This window comes from Ambystoma mexicanum, chromosome 2q (assembly GCF_040938575.1).
Source record: "Ambystoma mexicanum isolate Mex_15411 chromosome 2q, UKY_AmexF1_1, whole genome shotgun sequence".
NCBI lineage: Eukaryota > Metazoa > Chordata > Amphibia > Caudata > Ambystomatidae > Ambystoma > Ambystoma mexicanum.
In genome coordinates this window covers 1,144,907,402-1,144,927,710 of record NC_090924.1, presented here as the reverse complement: position 1 = coordinate 1,144,927,710, position 20,309 = coordinate 1,144,907,402, and the positions used below count along the sequence as shown (strand labels likewise).

The 20,309-nt window shown below is 44.3% G+C and overlaps 1 protein-coding gene across 4 annotated transcripts in view; it reads left to right on the top strand.

The window, feature by feature from the left end:
* The window catches only part of UMAD1 (UBAP1-MVB12-associated (UMA) domain containing 1), a 337,949-nt gene that overhangs the window by 43,622 nt on the left and 274,018 nt on the right, over window positions 1-20,309 (top strand). For all 4 annotated transcript variants that reach the window (XM_069648523.1, XM_069648521.1, XM_069648522.1 and 1 more), the window contains one exon: window positions 7,217-7,314. In XM_069648523.1, the coding sequence (XP_069504624.1) occupies window positions 7,233-7,314 (82 nt within the window). In that variant the 5' untranslated portion in view covers window positions 7,217-7,232. Of the gene's footprint in view, window positions 1-7,216; window positions 7,315-20,309 lie in introns of those variants that run through there.

Below are 20,309 nucleotides of genomic sequence, written 5' to 3'. Positions count from 1 at the left end.
CTGTGACCGCACTTGCAGTAAGGATCATGGAAGGATCACAGGAGCACCTCTGAGACGTGTCATCCTACATGGCCTCCCTAGCCACGCTCCGCCTCCTGCTCCACTTTCGCTTGTGCAGGCCTGCCTATGATGTCGCCTCCAGTTTCCTCCTGTTCTTAATATGCGGGTCCGTATCTTGCGGGGCCTGCAGTCCTACCCCGCCGGCCTCCTCGTCCAGTATGCTTCTGGCTTTCCAGTGGGGCTCCCGACACTTTTCCCCCTCACGTGCTCGTATCCTGGTCACGCACCGTAGGGGCTCTGCCCTACTGTGTTAGGAGTGCGCCACCTCTCCCAAGCTTTGATATGTACTGGTTATTGCTGGCGCGCCCAGTCTTCCCTTTTGGGTTGGGTTATTGCTATGTCCATATAGGCCAGGCCCAGTGTCCACTCAGCTGGCTTTCCACAGGGCCAGCTGTGTCTTGCTACTATGCAACGCCTGATTAGGCAGTCCGATGCTCATGTAGCACCTCACAGAGATCTGTTTAGCATTTCTTAGCCCACCTTATGCCACCACCTTCTGATTGTTGGAGGTGCGCTTTCTAGCGACTGTCCTGAGCTTTTGGAGGGCTTGCTGCTTGGAGGCCCACGTTTTGGGCCCCCGCCCTCCTCCGTGGCGTTGCGCACAGCAGCTATCCTGAGCCTTAGCCCGATGTCCCCATGTTATTCTTTATTTATATTTTTTTAATTGACGAGGGGGGGGGGCGCCGCAGCAGTGTTCCACCACTCCTCTTCCGACCGAGCCGCGTCTGCCTTCTTCGCTGCTCTCCTTTGTACAGGGACCACAGCTGGTTTCCCGTTGACTTTTCCACGTCATCGGGGTTCCATCTGGATTACTGCCGCTCCTATACTCCTCCACATGGGCTCCCACCATTGTTATCTGCTTCCAGGGTGCCTGTCCATTCGCCTGTGGGTATCTGTCATTTTGCGCTCCTGGTGTGACCTCCGGCTCCGCTTGGAGTTACGGATGTCGTTTTAGTATCTGGGCTGGTCCCGTCTTTGCTGCCAGATCCACTGGCTTGCGGAGTGCTGTCCTCTTGCTCCGATTGCAGGGCTCTCCTTTTGTTGCCCTCAAGTATGTTCACTGGGCAGTATGCTGGCGGAGCAACCCTGCAAGCGCGCCGAACCAAGTGACTCTGTCATGCCAAATCCAACCTGTGGCACCTTCTATTATGTATTGCGGCTGTGTCCGGCATCCCGAGGGGTGTCGGCTCGATCCCGCTCCACCACTTTCGCTCCGGTCCCAGTCTTCCTGCATCAACGGCTCCTTTGTTTAGGTGGCGCCGCCATTTTACTTTCAGCTTCGTTGTATCCGTGGTGGCCGTCTAAGGTCTGTAACTTCTGGTCCAGCCCTCCAATCTTCAAGCAGTTACCTGCTTTGGGATCTCCTCATACTCCCACTGCCATGGTCATGTTTTGTTGGTGGAATTTCGCCATATGGTGCATGCGCTATTATGGATCATTTTTTTGGATCATGGAGCACACACGAAGAGCAGCCTAGTCCATGGCTGCCAAGCCACACCTTCTTTCTTTTAATTTTGTCTTAGTTTTCGAAGGGGAATACGGGAACATGTCCATTGAGATCCCACTTTCCTCCAGGATGGTAACATTCCTGCTCCCATTTATTGATGCAGGGCCAAGTTTTAGAGTCTAGGAGCAGCCTCAATTCCCACCAGAAAGCACCCAGAACCCTGCCCAGCAGACAAGATGTTTTTCAGTACTGAAAGGTTTTTTGACAAGAGATGATACTTGATAGAGGGCAGGGCTAATTCATAATGAATCACCGCCGCAGGGACACGATTTGGGAGCATCAGGACTCTCCCCCAAAAGATGCCCTCAAACACCTCCCACCACACTCCCTCCACTGGAAGCCCCTGATTTTCCCCGCCATATAACGGGGAGATAACGACCTTCAGTTTATGATATTCCAGGACAGGTGTTAATGAAAAGTAACAGCAGCATTTTAACCTTAGAGTTCAGGTTACCGTTCAATTCCATGTTGTTCTGCAGTAATCTAGTACCCAAATAAACAAAGGTCGAAACATTTTCCAAAGCCTCCCTGTTCAGACACCAGCGGAAATTCTTGTATTTTTGTCTCAAACCTGGCCGAAGAACCAGAATCTTAGATTTCTTCAAATTGATGGTTAATTTGTTCAGATTTGCGTTTGCTGCCAATGCGTCCAGCTTCCGCTGGAAGCCAATTGGTGTGCAGTCAAACAGTACCAAATCTTCAGCGTAAAACAAGTAGTCTAAATTTAATGTAGATGAGCGTGGTGAGAAACTGCAAATGTTTTCATAGATTCCGCTGATGTTGTAGGTGAAGAGGATAAAGAGAGGGCCAGTGTACAGCCCTGTTTCAGGCCTCTGGTGATTTCAAAAGCTGCTGAGAGTTTGCCCTGAGCGTTCAACCGGACCCTAATGGTGATGTCTGAATGAAGGGCCACAATCCTATTTAGAAGTGCTTCAGGGCAACCCCATTTCCGCAATTTGGTCCATAACAGATGCCTATCCACGCTATCGAAGGCCAAGAAGAAATCAATAAAAACCGCATATACACTTTTTGGATCTCGCCATGGCCTCTGTTTTTAGCACCCCCTTGCGGAAGCCAGTCTGTAGAGGGTCCAATGTAGCCCCTTTTGCCCAGCCTGATAAGTCCCTCAACAACAAAGTTGCAAAGATCTTAGAAGGCATATCCAGCAGTGCAATCAAGGCAAGGGACTGAGGTTTGCCTTCACTGGCCTGAGGTCTTCATTGAATAGTTTGAGACGGTCACATGCTGGATTGGTGTGTACATTAAGTTTATGGTCCATTAAAGGGTCTTTTGATGCATCTGGTCGCCAGTCCTTGAAAAAGGGTGTGTTCTGTTGGAGTGTGTTTTATTGTTGTGTGATCAGTAATAGGTGTGACTGAGAAATGTGGTCGTTCTCTCCTGGATGTGGTGAGTACACGTGTTGTAGTGCTTGCATGCACCGATCATGGTCTGATTACTGAGTTCATCTTTCATACTTTCTTGCTTTTGGTTGTCTTTTCCTAGCTTATTATATCCCTTGATATGTGCTGGACGTTGGGATGCTCTATAAGCAGGAAGGTACCATGAGGTGTGCAAAGCCTTTGCTCTGGATGTTGGCTGCAATCTCTAATCTTCGTGTGGATATCGTGCATTGTTCTTTAAGGCTGGAAAATTCTGATCCAGTTGGGCGAGGTATTTTGATGTAGCCGTTAACACGCCTGATAGACCAAATGTAGTATGCTGTAGGGTTAGAAGTAGTGTAATCATATTCGGCTTACATTGCTGAATACAAGATGGCATGCTGCATTCTGTTGACATGGGGCACAAGTTTTTTAAAATTTTGTTTTCAAAGTCCGATTCATTGTTTTCGTGTCTAAGTGGCTCCTCTTCTTCAATTTGTCTTGCTGCCCTTATTTATGTATTAAGAATCTTAACTCTTAAAAAAAAAAAAAAAACGGGCAATATCCATGACATTCTAGTCTGTGCAGGGAACAGTACATCAGGGTTCGAAATTGTTCTGCTCCTGCTTGTAGTCCAGAAGAGCCTGGTTAACTCGACAACAACTTCCAGGAGCTACATTTGGCTTGCCAAGTAAACTGATGCTGAACAAACACACCTATATGGTGTGTTTAGGACACATCTATATAACATATAAAGTATAAGGGGTCATAAATAACGAACAAACGTTAAGTTTGCATCTTATGTGAAAGTCGGATTTGGAACAGCTATGTACTAGTGCCTAGTTTCCCAGTGACAACTCCTGCTCACTGATTAATGCAGCTTCTGTTAGCTCCTCCTTATCCAATCTTAATTTCGATCCGTGAAACATTATTTTAATTATATACTTTTTTAGAATGTTGAGCAATACCTTATGTTAGCAATCCATCTATACATTATACGTTCATGATTGAGTTTATTTCGGAAATGGCAATAAATGACCATAAAAACACACAGAAAATACAATTCTTAAACATTAATAACCAGAATAAGATCTTTAAAAAACAATGAAAATATGACGGGCCTAATACACAATTAAAACCAATATGAATTAGGACCAAGTCCCCATCTTCTAGAGTTTCAGTAAACGTTTCCTGATATTCAAAGCATGCCTCAGGAATAATAAAATAGCCCAGCCTACTCTGGGAGAGTCAGCCCATAACAAACGTGCTTGTACTGCAAGAACCGTAGTTCATGCAAGAGTGGCCTCAATGTCTTTGCTCCTAGCTCTGAGCAAATCGGGCAACATAACAGAAAATGGGCCAGATCCTCCCTCGGGGCATTGCACATGAGACCAGACTGAATGTCACTGTTACGTTCCAAGACCACCACCCCCGCTCTGAAGGAAAGCCAATTAAAACGTGTCCTTGTTATCGGGTTTCTGAGAAGGACTTTTGGAGGCCTGGGGCTGCAATGATCGCATGCCTCCTATCTTTCAACATCCAAATATAATCCCTTTCCTCCACAATGTGAGAGTGAAGTCTCGCTTTTACAGCTTTAGCCACACTGGAAGGCAAAGTCTCTGCTAAGTAGGAATAAGATGCTGCATTTATATCCACAAGCTTATATTTTACAAACTCCAGTCAGGGAATCAAATCCTATAAGAGCTATGTTATTTGATCAGCTCATGAGTGAATTCAGCCATGGCATTGCACAGTAATCGGAGCCTCTGGGATCAAGGTTGTGCCATAATGATATCACTGATAAGATGGACTCCAAAATTGGAGACCGCATGAGGAAATCTAAACACTCTTTTGAAGAAATCATTTTCCACAACCTGGATTGAATTTACATTTGTTTAACCACACACCTCCATACCATACTTTGCAACTGAGGCCGATTTCCCACTGTATATTTTTAGTGCCATGTCGACTATGCTCGAGTCACCCGGCTGATGTCTTGCCTAAATTTCACTGTGTTTTTTATATGTTGTTCGGGGGAGAAGTTGGATACAAATCTAATCCCCAAATAGTCAAATTCACTGACTCTGGAGAGTGGAGAACCCTAAACATTGCAGGAAATTCCGGAGGACGCTTCCCCTTGAAACAGTCTATGATGGCTGATTAGATCCAGAGCATCCAGTATAATCCTGGATGAGTTTCTGCAATGCACGAGGCATACGTGCAAGTAAAACTGTGTCATCCGTGTACACCAAGAGAGGCACAACTCTAGTTCCCACCCTAGGGACACCTGGAGTAGAGTTTAGCAGACACTCATATATGTCATTTATATGTAAGCAAAAGAGTAGGAGCGCCAGGACACATCCCTGGCACACACCTAACTCCAATGGAAAGAAGGCTGTACAGTGCCCATTTGACCCACTCCTCACAAAGGCTTGTTTGGCTGATGCAGTTTAATTAAAAGGTTTATTAACCATACAGGGCAATTCATGGACCTGAGCAGCCACCACAATTTCGTCCGATTTGACTTTATCAAAGGCCGTGCCCAGATCCATGAAGGCCAAGAAAATTGGCTCCTCTTTCATGAACATGTAGTGAGCCTCTATTGGATATACATTTAGGGACTGTTCTGCAGTACCCAGAGCAGGTCCTAGCTGGACAGGAAAAAGGATATTGTTAGATACTGCCCAGGCTTTGAAAATGGCATGGCCAAATATTTTAAAAGGGAAATTGGTCTATGAGAATTGGTTGTATAATAGCACAGGGCCGAGAAGCTGGTATCTGGCCCTCTGCGCATATTTCATTAAACCCTTGGGTGAAGATTGGAGCCCACAAATTAAGCGCATATAAAAAGTGCTGTGCTGGCACATTATCTGGGCCTGGCGCCTTGTTCCGGTACTTTATAGCTAGGCACGTTTCTTCCACAGTAAATACGATATTTGTGCCCATAACTTAGCTTGAGATCGTTAAATTGTCCTTCACCGGGGCCTTAAAGCAAGTAATCCCACAAGGTGCCGCCCTATATAGTCTAGAAAAAGTCGTTGTTTTAAAGCCCAATCAGATCAGGCTGCATTTTCAATCTCTCATCCTAAAAAGCCCTAGCTGTGATGATTTCACTTTTTGAAGAACGAGGGTTCTTTTAATACAGCTAACAGCTTTGATTTGGCTTTAGTGCAGGCCAAATTAATTCAGCCCGCAGAGACCCGCGGCTTCTTTCTAGTGGCATTATAACCAGAGAGCGATTCCCAAAAAGTGGGGGGATTCTGATGCACATTGGAAAGTGACTTCAAAGTGAAATATGCATGGGAGGAATTGGGCCGGAACAAGACAGAGTTGCGCTCTGGTAAAGACTGCCTTGCCGGAGCGCCGTTCCCTGTAGAGACAAGGGCCCCCCTTATAAGGAAGCTCTCAGCCCCTGATTGCCCTTAGCCTCTTGAACGCTGTGCACCTTTTCACAGACTGTATCTGAAAGTGGCCCTTTGCTGTACAGCCCAAACTTAATGAAACTGTCCAACGCTGTATATATGTCTCGTCCTTTGAACACATTTTACTGTCTGGGTGATTATTCTGACTATTCTGACAGAGGAAATGGGCACCATACCAAGTGTGCATTGAATGCTCCGAAGGAATGAATGTTTGAATTACTAGCACAGACATGTTTGATAAACTGGTGGTCATTCTTACGTTCCAAAAAAAGGCAGTTTGTTTTTATGCAAAGCAGCCAGCATCCTATATTCAGGGCATGCACATCAGTTGACACTCTCCGCCCCCCAGTTCCGCCCACACCATTGACAATCCATCCTCCCACCCCTCAAGCAAAGGAGGTAGGGGAGAGGATTTACCCCAGTAAATGATATCTATTTCCAGCACTGAAAATATGCACATTGAATTTGGCTTGTCTCACGATTGAATAAACCACAAACAACAAAAAATAATTTGCTAACAGAACCGTTTCTCATATTACCTTGATGCTTAAGTATAAAATGTACTCCCCTTTTAAATCTCAGAACCTGTAACAAAACATGTCCTGTATAGTGAGCTGTCAATGAGACATTTTGTGGTCCACAATGAACAGTGCTGTGGTCTTGTGGTTGTCTCTCGTTTCAGAAGCTTATTATTTTGTTTTTCTTCTATTCGACACGGGTCGGTGGAGGAGATTTAAATAACTACTCTAAATTAAGTTGGCTTGTGCAGTGTTGATGGGGAGCTTTGCTAAGCACATACAGTCATGTATCTAAATGAGGATAACACGGTTTTGTTTCAACCCTCTTAGGTAATTCTCGCTAAAGATGTTCAGCTTCTTAAGAAAAAATCAGGACTCCCGGAAAGTTTCGCCCCCAGAAAGGGAAGTAGATGGGTTTGTCTTTCTGGGTAAGTTACTGGGTCTATAGTATTGTTTTGAACAGGTCAAATTTGTTAATGATAATACTTCATTACATCTATGTGGACTCAAATACATTTAATACAGCAACACATTTCAACGTGTTAAAACAACTTTACAGTGACCATGAATTGCTTAGATTGGAATGGGTTACGAACAAACCTTTGTGTAGTGTTGATAATGTGAAATTACAGCAGCCCATGGTCGTTAACAATGCAAGAACACGTTTTAGCTGGAACACACATGCTTTAACCTCGTTCAACATCAGTTTGGAGAGTAGTTACAGGGATGGTGTATCATCAAACAAGTCATGCACGTCTTATTTACAGCTGTATCAAAATTTTCATTGTATGTCGACTTATATGTATAATAAGCCCACGCATTAATTTGATGCCCAAGTGCAAATGAAGAAATCCATGTTGAGAAAACAAAAGAAAGCAATTTCATTCGTGAATAATCCTGAGAAGAGAAAGCTCATATGTGCACTGAATTGTAAATCTAAAAATTGGATCAAGTCACATCGAGCCCAAATGTTACAATTTGATGGTGAGGTTATGTTACAATCAATCTCTGCAAAGAATACATCACAAATATGGGCTTTAATAAATATTGCTAATCATGCGGCTCAGACTGACTGGGTGATTTACTATACAAACATGTATGCTAGAACATCTGACAAAAAAGATGGACCTGTTGCAGAGTCGTCGGACTATGAGGGATTACATATCCTTGAAGAAGACCTTTTGTTTTTCATAACTAAACTTAATAAATCTCGGCGCCTGGTCCTGATGGCCTCAATAATTTTATGTTTAAACAGCATCCCATCCTTTGGGCCAGAATCCTAAAAAATATCTTCAAGCAAATTGTAAAAACAAATGTAATCCCTCTGTCCTGGCGTTCATCTGTCATAGTCCCCATCTTTAAAAAGGGTGAACGGTCATGTGCCAGCAATTATAGACCAATTGTGCTTCTTGATGCGCCAGGAAAACTATTTTAAAAAATCATCTTGAGGGATTTTAATAAGTGGACCTCTGAATACTTTAAAAGAGATCCATTCCAACCTGGGTTTATTCCAGGAATGGGCACTAGCATCAATTTATTAACTCTCACATCAGTTATTTCTCATCACACTATATTAAATCAACCACTCTATCTAGTTTTCGTCGATCTGCGAGCTGCATTCGACTGTGTGTCAAGAGAATTGTTATTAAGAAAATTAAGTCAACAGGGGTGTCCATTGTACCTTGTCTATCTTATTAGAGATTTACACATAGGGTACACTATCCGGGTGAGACTTACATTGGATGGCAGATTGACTTCACCAATGAACACCTATAGAGGGCTGAGGCAGGGCTGCACCCTTGCCTCAGCCCACTTAAGTTTTTTCATTTCAGACATAGGTGGAACATTCATGAACATCATTACTGATTCTCCTAAATTGGCAAATAAGACTATCCTATCCCTCTTATATGCAGAAGATTTGGTTCAGATTTCGAAAACGCTGAAAGGGTTGCAAAGAGCACTGAATGCCCTAGCGATTATGTTGATGAAAACCTCCTAACCATACATTTAGAAAAAACAGAAATTATGAAGTTTAATCAATCAAGAAAACACCATAAATTTCATCAAACTTGGTCCCTCAAGGGGGACAAATTACAATGTGTGCAACACTACACTTAACTGGACACAATCATTGCAAGCCAGGGAAGGGGAGAAACATATAAAAAAAACCTTAAAAGCTAAAGTAACAACTTCCATTCATCAAGCCAACATCATACAAGCCAAATATGGTAAATTCATGGTTGTCCCAGCCATAACATACTACTCTCAGAAAGTCGTACCTATTCTTCTCTATGCTTCAGAAACCAAGCCAATAGTGCCTGGAAAGGTATGGGCTGGTCTTGAGGGTAAGTACTGGCAGAACATCTTGCAACTTCCCTCATGTACTCCTGTAGTATGGATATTGTATGAATTTGGGTTAATTTCTCTGTATGCCCGGTATATGTGGCAGGTGTTAGCTTTATTTAGGAAGTGTATTTTAGCTGTGAAGACCTCCACGGTGTTAGGAGTACTGTCTGATTATGTTTTCTCCTCTATAGACAAATTCATTTGCAGATGGCGCAAGTTGGTAATTCATGCTTTGACATTGGCAGAGGTGACATTATTGGTTCTCTTACAAAACCCGGTGAGAGTGAAAACTAAGCTTTTTCAGAGAGACAGGATTTGCACTAGGGAGAAATGCAAACTATATTGAGATTTCAATAACAGTCCATTTGCAGACAAAGCCAGAATATTACACTTTAAAATCTCCATCCCAGTTGCATAGAAGTGATTTCATGCGCCTGAGATTTAATCTCTGGCCTACACGAGGGGTGCTAGCACGACGTAGAATCATTAATTATTCTGAAAATCATTGTCGTTTTTGCAAGAATCTTGAACAGAGAGAGACATTGAGACATTTGCTAGAGTATGTAGGCCTGATGGATAAACAAACTAAATACTTCAAAAAGATAATGAAGGACTATCGGGAGTGTATCCACTCTGGTTTCTTTACTCATATATGTATCAGTGCCATTGGATTCCTGAATTAACTGAATGTGAAAGAAATACATGCATAGAGGTTTAATGTTTTGGGAATGGAACTAATTAAGCAGTCGCTCACCAAACATATGTTGATGTAGTATACCTCTGTATGTATGTATGTATTAGTTTTAATTACATTTTCAAATACTTTTATCGGATTTTAGTTATTTTCTTCTTGGATGCATCATTTGATTCAAAGAAACTGATTTTAAATGTAAATGATTGACTTAATCTAATTTCCTTTAATTCAATTTCATTTCTTTTCCTCTTCCAATGTCTAAAATGTTGAAGATATTATAAAATGTTAAATATATTGTAAAGTTGACTTATGCCAGCTAAATCAATAAAAAAAGTATTGTATTATGACAATTTTAAAGATATAGCAGTTTCCTATTTTTACTTTTCTTTAATGTGAATTCCCAGCGGCCAAATGCAACTTAATGAACCATACTGGAGAGTGATGAATTGAATACATTGAGAATATTTTTAACAAACTAAAACACCAAGCTAGCTCCAATAACTAAGAGTATGCATAATTGCTTTCTAATGGATTGTGTTCTACCACCGATTCCTATCTGATATTCTGCTTGCAGCTTCGGGAAACCTTTTGACAGCAGAGAGTGCTGTGCGTTGTCTACTTGAGGTCCCTCGGCGGCTTCCATCCCGCTCTCGGCTGCGACATCGATACTGGTATAAATAGCAGGCACTGCACCCTTTGCCTCAGTTCTGTTTTTGCATGGCACCACACGCTTCAAATAGTTCTATCGCCCCAGTGATTTTCAACTGCTTTTATCTCGGAGTTAAGTCTACTGCGAAAACCGGATTCAAGAGGTGTGCAAACCAACGATCGAAAATGTCTATTGCAGGTCCGCAAAGGATATGCCTCTGGTCTTGGGGTGGACCATAAGGTCGATGACTGTTAAGGCCTTGAAGGAGAGGAAGGGGACGCTCATCCTAGGTAGGCCACCATCCAAATCTCCTTCAACCACCCTGTCAAAAAAGAGTTAGTCTGACGAAAGAAGCTTGAGGAATCTCTCACCTCAGAGAGCAAAGAAGAACTCTAAACATTACAAGCGTTCCAGATCGAGGAATTATTCTCTCTTCTGACAAAAAATTGATGAAGAGACGTCATTACTCCCTTCTTCGTCGGATTCCTCACCTGACAGAAAATGGCTACATTTCCCAAGCAAATCTGCGTCTAAAGCCGAATGAGGGGAATTTTGCCTCCAAATGCTTGACGTGTTCTCGAAGGCTGCCCCTCGCGTCCCGTCGAAGGAACTTAAAAAGGCTTCTGACCCCATTGCGATCCATAAGGCTGACGAGAGTTTTTTAAGGCTGCTACCCGCGTGGCTAAGAGCCCGGACAGTGAGACTGAGATGTGTCCTCGAGGGGCGTTGGCGGATTCAACGACTTGAAGGAAGTTGAAGCCACGACCTTCCTCCCCTGCTCTGTTGAAGCAGTCGAGTTCTTCGGCGTCGCGGCCTTCGACAATTTCGTCTAAACCCTCAAATAGCTTTAAGCCCTCGTCCAAGAAGGACTTGTTCAAGACTATGGGCTCTATTTCTGAAGAAGAGGAAACTGAGGAACAGGACACGCGTGATGTGGTACTCCAAATGTACCAGATTAACTCCTTTCTGATGAGTCTAGGTTGCTTAACCTAGTTTATTTAAAGGATGCAAGTGGCTTGGCTGCTTCCCCGGAAGTGAAGTTTACCTCCCCAGATTCAGCTGGTTATGCTGATGCCTCCCAAAGGTCTGTCACGTGTAAGGTGAGGGAGTACTTGGGCTCCAGTCGTCCTGAGATTGAAAAGGATAATCTGATAGTCATCCTAGATAGAGGTCCTCGTAAGGATCCAGTCTTGCCGGCCACCTCTATCTCCAAGGCGGCGGCCTACCCGATGAGCCCTCCTGATAGCGACAATAAGAACATTGATGCTCTAGGAAAGAGGGTGTTTTCTGCTGGAAGATTGGCCATCAAGTACATTAATGCGAAGTGTGCTCCAGCTAAATTTTAATATACTTTATATACTTTATGGGATGTGAAGGACGCAATGTGTCAGTCGTTGCAATCCGGTTTAGATTGTGTGAGCCGCTCTTTGTCCAGAAGATTTGCGTAGCTGCGCAGGTCAGGATTTGCCCATAATGGTCAGGCTATGCTGTTAGACACGCCGTTTGATGGCTCTCAACTATTTGGTACTAAAACAGATGAGTATTTGGAAAAGCTGCAGGCAGTGTTCCAGATAGAATTTTGGCGTGAGAGAATTTTACTTCCAGTTTTTTGAATTGGAGAGTAAATACAATTTCTAGAGTATAAATTAGTTTTCATCTTCACAGGAGAGTAAAAAGTTGTGTGTAAAATTAAAACAGTGTTTGAAAACCTTAATGACAAACAACTTGTAAATGCGTAATACTCAGCTTCATCTTCATGATACTGGGACACTAAATCTCTGTCAAGAACTACTTCAGATGCCGGATAGTTGCATCATAAATCGAGTCTGTCACTCTCCCAGCATCACTTCTTCCTCTTGGGCCTACTGTTGCTGCCTGGCACTACCTGCTTCACAGCCACTCATCCTTTTGCTTATCTCTCCTTCCCTTTGCTACTGTTTCCCCTCTCTCTAACTTTCTGATGCTCTGCCTCTCACCCTTAAGTGTGGCTATGCAACGTCTTGTGGTCTGTTGCTCTGTCACTCTGCTTGTCCCATCTCTGCATTCTATTATTGCTGTTTCTCTCCTACATCTTGCTGTACAGCCCCTCTTCCTCTCTCATGTCGTTACTCTGGTTATATCTGTTTTTTTTCATTTTCTCTGTTGTGGTTGCTACTGCTTTTGATTATCTTTATTGCACTGCCCCTTATGTTATTGGCCTGCCTTTGTCTAGTCTTGCTTTTCTATTTCCAGCTCTCCCCGACTGATGTTGATCTGCGATTTCTTATTTTACTGTCTCTAAATGTCTTTTGCTCTGCTTCTATTCCTCAATCCGTGTGTGTGTGATATTTACCACCGTTTCCCTTCTCACTTTCTTTGTTGCTCTCTCATGTAGCTTATTGGTCACGCTTCCTGTTGCTTGAATTCTTGTTTTGGATTTCTAGTACGTTCTTTTCTCTTGCCCCCGGCCCACTTTGGTCTCCTGTATTCCTTGGGTTCAGAGTTGCTCTTCCTCTCGTTTTTCTGTTTCTATTTTGACATCGCACCAATAAATATTCAAAAAGCTGAAAATGCCTTTTCTATCTACAAATCTAGTGTGGCTTTACTATGGGTGCTTTTTTTAGATGTGTGCAAACCTTCTTTTGCCCATTAGGCTGAGAATTATCGAGTTAAAGGTTTATCTCACCAGATGCATCACTTGCTTCAAAGCAGATGCTTTACCAGCACTAAATGCCATTACAGGTCTAGCAGACCAGATGAGATGTGTGTGTTCCGAGCATTACAAGTATAGCAGCCCTTATGGAAAGTGCAAGAAACACTTGTGTATAAATACCATATCATATAATTTTCTACTTCTGAGCCATTACAGGTATAGCAGCACTGATGAGGTGTGTGTGCTGAGCCATCACAGGTATAGCATTCCTGTTGAAATGTGTGTGTTCCGAATCACTGAACATTTAGCAGTCCTTTTGCTAATTCGAAAGCTAAGTCAGCTCAGTTTACAAATTAATGTTACCTGCATCTTGCACACATACTTCTGATGCAGCCGCATTAACTCACCGATCAACAGGATTTGAATTAACCGGTTACACAATGATCTCTGCAACAGGTTTATTGACCCACTGAGCTACCTTTCCCAACAGGCTGTTGACTCTGAAAGGCACACAGTGTTAGGACACTGCCCGTTCCATGTGAGGCTTGCCTGACATAACTGGCTTGTCAAAAGCTCTTAGCCTATTCAGACTATCCTACATGAGCCAGGAAATTCAAAATGAGGCTTTGAAATGTGCTGAATTTTTGGCAGTGGTTCTACGTAATAAGACAGGGACTAAGAAGCAGAAATTTGGAATAGAGGAAGATTGAGTAGGAGGGATTGCAGTACATGACAGCAATGTCATATTCTCACACTGCCTGCCAGCGTGCATCACAGCAGCTCAAGAGGATGGTGGAAAGAGCTCAGACACTGTTCTTGCTCAGAACTTTACCACTATGCAGAAAATGCCAACACTTGTTGGTGCTGTGTCAGTACAGCAGCTCTGTTAAGAAATTCAGGAATTGTCCCAAAAAGTAGCAGTTCTGCTAAGAAATGTGGGCATGATGCAATCGACTCTGCTGTCAATAATTGCCATTGTGCCATAACATTCGTATAGCAGCTCTGCTTATAAAATAGGCCGATTTGCCTGAATTTAGAGCAGTGCTGTGGAGAAGTAGCGGTACAATCTGTGCCACTGAAAATATATACAGTACTGCTTCTACCTGTATCCATTATACCTGCTTGCGGTGGGGAGGTGGTCCGAAAGGGAGTTAAAGTAACGTTCAGACCAAATACCCAGCTGTTCCTTGCTCACTAAGACAAACTATGTACAGTGCCCTTTCATGCACGTGAACACATGCACATTAAGACTAAAAAAAACACATCTTCATATAGAACACCAAAAGCTTTTCCTTCTTACAAATGCAAAACAACTGCTTGCTGGGAGGCTCTCCTAAAACATCAAGACATCACAATTAAAGTGAATTAAAACCAGAGGCAAATGAAGCAGAAATGCAGCCCATGTTTGACCATTTTAATTTTACACGATAACACGTGTCCTAAAGCAATGTGAAAAGCATGTACATCATTCAAAATGCTTTAATAATACTGTAACCTACAAAATGCAAACAGTTTAACAAAGTGATCAACACACAAATTCCCTTCTATGTTACTCGCAAAGTATCATCTTGATAGAATGATTAATAGATGAGTGTTGGAGAAAAAAAACAAGACCAGGGCTCATCCCAGTTGTCTCAAGGAACTGTGGAGATTGTTAAAAGTGTAGAGCAGCAGAACGGAAATCAGTGGCCTCAGGTGTACCCTCTGACAAACTGGCATGTCGCCTTCTTCAAAGGTAATATAGATTCGGCATCCAACAACACGCCTGAACCTTTCAAAGTCTGCAAGGAGTTGGGCAATCCTTCTGCAGCCTCATCTTTCACTGCACCCACCCAGGCCCTCTACTCGGCACTGGCCGCACATTTCATCAACAAAACCTTGGACATCCTTTCCTCTCTCACTCCATTTCACACACATGCATCAACATCCTCTGAGCCCTCTTCGGCCTCTTCTTCTCCTAGTCCGGTCTATGAAAGCCTCTTCCAAACAGGTGGACCCATGCCCTTCCAAAACTATCAAGGACAACATTGACAGTCTAGCTTCAGCCTTGGCGAACCTCTGCAACCTTTCCTTCACCCCTGGAGTTTTCTCCTCCTCTCTCAAACACTCTGGTGCGCCCACTACTCAAGAAACCTTCTGCCGACCCTTGTATCCCAGCAAACTATCGCCCGATCTATCACTCCTTTTCTGGTCAAACTACTGGAGAAGTTGGCTATCTCTCAGCTTACTCCCCACACCAACTCTGTTGGTTGTCTCCACGATCATCAGTCTGGCTTCAGAGCATCCAGAGGCACGGAAACCGCTCTCCTGAACACCTGTGAAGACTTGCTCTCAAATCTTGAATCTAACTCTCCTTCTGTCCTCATTCTCCTTGGCCTCTCCTCCGCTTTCGACACAGTAAACCTTAACACCCTGATCAATCGTCTCTGTGATACCCTGGGCATCACTGATCAGGCCCTGGCGTGGCTTATCTCCTTTCTCTCTGATCGTGCATCCCAGGTGGAACTCTGCCACGTTTGCTCCTCTATCTCCCTCTCTCTACTCGCAGGGTCCATCAGGGTTCTAACCTATTCCCCTGGTTCTTCAATATCTACATGGCCCACATGATCGCTTCCTTCACTTCCAATTTTGTGTTATGTGGATGACACTGAGCTTTCCTTCAAGCTACCCTCAGCTGCTTCTTCTTCCGCCTCGCTCCTTCATGACTGTCTGTCTGCAATTCAGCCCCGGTCTACAGCTAACGGGCCGTAATGCCATTAAGACAGAGATTGTTCTCATTGGGACCCTGCTCCTGTTTTCCCACTTTCACTCTGGCCGGCCTCCCTTGGCCCTGCACCCACACCCACCAGTGAGGCAAAAAATCTGGGGGTCATCTTCGTTTCCATGTTGTCCTTCGCCCCACACACCTCAGATATTTCCAGAAAACCTCACTACCAGCTGCGCATCCTCTGAGGTATCCTACCTTTTCTCACTTTCCCCCAGAGACTCAAGGTCTAGAGCTCTGGTTCTCTCCAGACTTGACTACTGTAACAGTCTCTTTCTCATTCTCCCTGCTTCTACACTCAGACCTTTACAACTCTTCCAGAACAGAACCGCAAGACTTATCATTGGCCTCAAGCTCAGGGACCACATCTGTCCGGCACGGAAATCCCTCCATTGGCTCCCTGTGGCTACAAGGATCAAGTACAAGACCCTCTGCATAGTTTGCAAGGCTTTCTGGTGCTGGGCCCGCACTACTTACAACTCACTCTTCCCAAATACACTCCATCTAGAGCACTCCTATCATCCTCCTCCAACTCTCTGAGAGAGAGACATTTTTCCAAACAGACTTGGGGGTAGGTCCTTAACCTCTGCAGGGGCCACCCTCTGGAACAGTCTCCCTGCTTCTCTCTGTCTCGAGCCGGATCCCCTGAAATTCCAGAAACACCTCGGCCTTCTCTCTACCTGCTAACCTCTGCTTCTACCTGCTACCACCTCCTGCTGATCAGCTAGCTGACTGGTCGCCTGGCTCACCTCAGAACCTTACAGGTCCCAGGCACCCACACCAGTCCCTGCACTTGCCTTTGGGCCCCTGCGCTACTTGCAGCACTACGCACTTCCCTAAGAGATAACCCTCTGCACTTAACCCAGCCCCCCTAGACCAGGCACACTTCCTTTCGCCCATCCCTCGGACTTCCTGTATGGCACTTACACAATCTGTATGCACCTTTCCCAGTAAGCCGTTGTCTGTCTGTTCCTTTGTCTCTCTTGCCCCCTCCCGGGCACTGTGTACCTGCATCACTAGGGGTAGTGGTACATTATAAATGCGCAATAACCTGCTCATATCTCCTCCTATCCTCACTTCTTGTCACGCACTTGCATTATTGTCAGCTTGTCATGCCTGTACCCTCCCTCTCCTCCCACCCTCCCCGCTCCCCCAACTACCTGTTATGCACTTGAATCGGTAGAAATGTCATCAGGCCTAGTATGCTTATTATTACTGTATATCATTCTGACATTTCCAATGCCCTATGAATGAATGTATGCCATGTACCCCTCCCGTCTTGGAGCGCTTTTGAAGCACTCGTTTTGTGTATAAGTGCTTTATAAATAAACAATCCAATCCAATACAATTAAAGAGTGGATTTGCAAGCTTCTGCTGGCCAGGCTGTCACCAGTGAACTCCATGATTTATGGGGGTGCTGCTATAAATAGCTAAGTGGTGCAAGGAAGAATTAAAAGCATGGTATTGACCAGATTTGTGTGCGTAAAAAGGCCTGATTAGCAGCTTATCTGGAGCGCTGGCTGCAGGCATCCAAAGCAGCTGATCAGTTACTGGGAGCAGCGATTCGCCAACCACAACAGAGCCATTCGGCCTCTCGAGGTTGGATGGGTCATTCCTTTCAGTACTATTCTTCATTCGACAGAACAAGGGGACAGATGTCTTGGAGAGGCCAGAGAAGACTACCTCGTGGTGGATGAGGTCGTGGAGGTAACTCAAACACAACCTACGCCTCTTTGTCCTCTGCTGCAGCCACAGCAACACAACCTCTTTAAGTCCTTGATCCACATGATGGTAGTGGCAGGCAGACTAGCACAGCATTTAGAAGAATTGGGACGCATTACTTTGGATGTTTTTGCACTGCAAACGGTAGCCCATGATTACTGTCTCCGATTCTTAAAGAGGCCCCCATATTTTCCCCCAAGCAAGAAATCTTTATGGGAGTCGAATCCGCTCCTTCTGCAGGAAATTCTCTCCCTGCTGGAGAAAGGTGTAGTAGAAAAATAACCTGTAATGGAGAGGAACCTGGGATATTACTACTCTTATTCCCATGAAGGACTGAGGTCTGCGACCCATCTTGGACCTGAGACACTTCAACAAGTTCCTCAGGAAGGACAGATTTAAGATGGTCACTCTTTCCCAAATCCTCCAGGCCCTTCATCTCCAGGATTGGATGGTGTCCCTTGATCTTCAGGATGCTTACTTCCATGCGCCTATACATCGCAAGCACAGAAAGCACATAATATTTGCCATTGGCAGTTCTCATTTTCGATTTCGGGTTCTGCCATTTGGGCTAACCAAATAATGGCTGTGGTGGCAGCAAATCGGAGGAGGTGAAGAATTCACATCTAGCCCTAGCTGCCGATTGGCTCATCAGAGCTCGTTCTTCTCAGCAGCACCTGCCACTCCCTCGCAAACTGGGTTTCTTCCTCAATTTCAAGAAGTTCCACATGCCACAGTCTCAAAAGCTTCAATTTATTGGGCTGGTCCTGGACTCTTCCTTGGAGAAAGCTTTGCCCGCCTGAAGTAAAGGGTCTGCATATTTTGTAGATGGTAAGAACATTTCAGAATGGCCAACATATACCGGCATACGATTTTCTGAGGGTGCTCGACCTTATGGAATCCTGCATTTTCCTGGTGCCAAAGGCACGTCTGAGGGATAAAAATATTGACCCTTTTGCTTGTGACACTCCGTCTGTGTTACCGTTCTTATTACATCTGGCCCATCAGGGGCTTCAGGTGTACTGCAAAAGGATATCTGTTTGCGCTATCAAGCGTTCACCTGAACAGGACTCTTCTTTAAGGTTCCTGTTGTGATTGTTCCTTAAGGTATTGACAAACCTCTTCCCTCTGGTACCTTTCATAGTTCCGACTTGGGACCTTCATTTAGTACTACATTTCTTAATGGGTGCACCATATGAGCCGCTTCATTCATGTCCGCTTAGGATGCTAACCTTGAAGACTATTTTTCTGGAAGCCATCACTTCTGCTTGTGAGTACGTTTCAAGCTTTATCATGCAAACCGACTTTTACTAATTTTTCTATAAGGAAAAGGTTGTTTTGAGGGTTCACCCGTCATTTCTTCCAAAGGTGGTGCCATATTTTCACATTACACAAAGAGTAGTTCTACTTGCCTTTTAACCACCGCCTTTCCTTCCGAGGATGAAGAGAGACTACATCTTCTAGACCCCAAGGGAGCTTTAAGCTTTTATATTAACATACTAGCTAAAGTCATAAAAGATGATCAACGTTTTGTTGGTTATTCTGGTCATAGGTTGGAACAGGCTGTTATCGAAGGGACCGCATCTCGATGGATCCTTTTGTGTTTTTACATGTTGTGTAAAGTCCAAATTCTGGATTATATCACAATTTTTATTTTTTTAAAACAATTTTATTAATTTTTAAACAACCAACACAAACCAAACTTGCAGTATATATAATAACATTTCGATTATACATTTTTCAATCGCGTTCACTGCTTCCCTTATCCCACCCCCCGTTACGAGCCTATTTCTACTGATGTTCTATTCTTGCATCTTGTGATGGAGTATTAATTTCCCAGGTTTCCGATAGGTCTTGCATTGACCCAAATAGTTCCACTATCAGCAGTTTCCAGGCCATCAAGTTCTCAGCCTCCTCCTCCCCCCCCCCAACACTACTAGCCTCTTGCCATACCATGGTTTCCGCCTCCGCCCACTTTCGTTAATCTTTCCACCATACTTCCAAACGTGGTTTGTGACATGTTTTCCATCCCATAGCAATTCTCCTTTTCGCAAGCGCATATGCCAGATCTTTCAGTTTGCTTACGTGCCCAAGTTTACGTGGCCTAGGGAAGCCCCCTTACAGGGAGGCCCACACTGTATCCACCACAATCTTGATACCCTTTTCCGCGAGTTTATGTGCGATCTCCCCCCAGAAGCTCTCAATAATCGGGCATGATCAAAGCATATGCACCATGCCCGCGTTTTCCTCATTACATTTAGGGCATGCCTGCCGTCCTGCATTTTTGAACTTGGCTATCCTTTGGGGTGTCAGGTACGCCCTATGCGTAATATACAATTGCATCTGTTTGAGTCTAGCATTCCTCGACACCTTCTTGTGATACCCTTGCACTCGTTCCCACATCCCATCTTCCATCGGGGTTCCTACCTCGTTTTCCCATTCTAGTCTCAGCTGCGTCACCTCCTCTCCCACTTTAGTCATCATCTTCTCGTAAATCCTAGATGTCTCATGACCCCCCCTCCGTTATATCATATATTACGTCTATAATAGCATCTGGTTCTCCTTCCAGTACCAGTTCAGGCCATGCTCTCTTGATCTTCCGCACCAGTCTATGATACG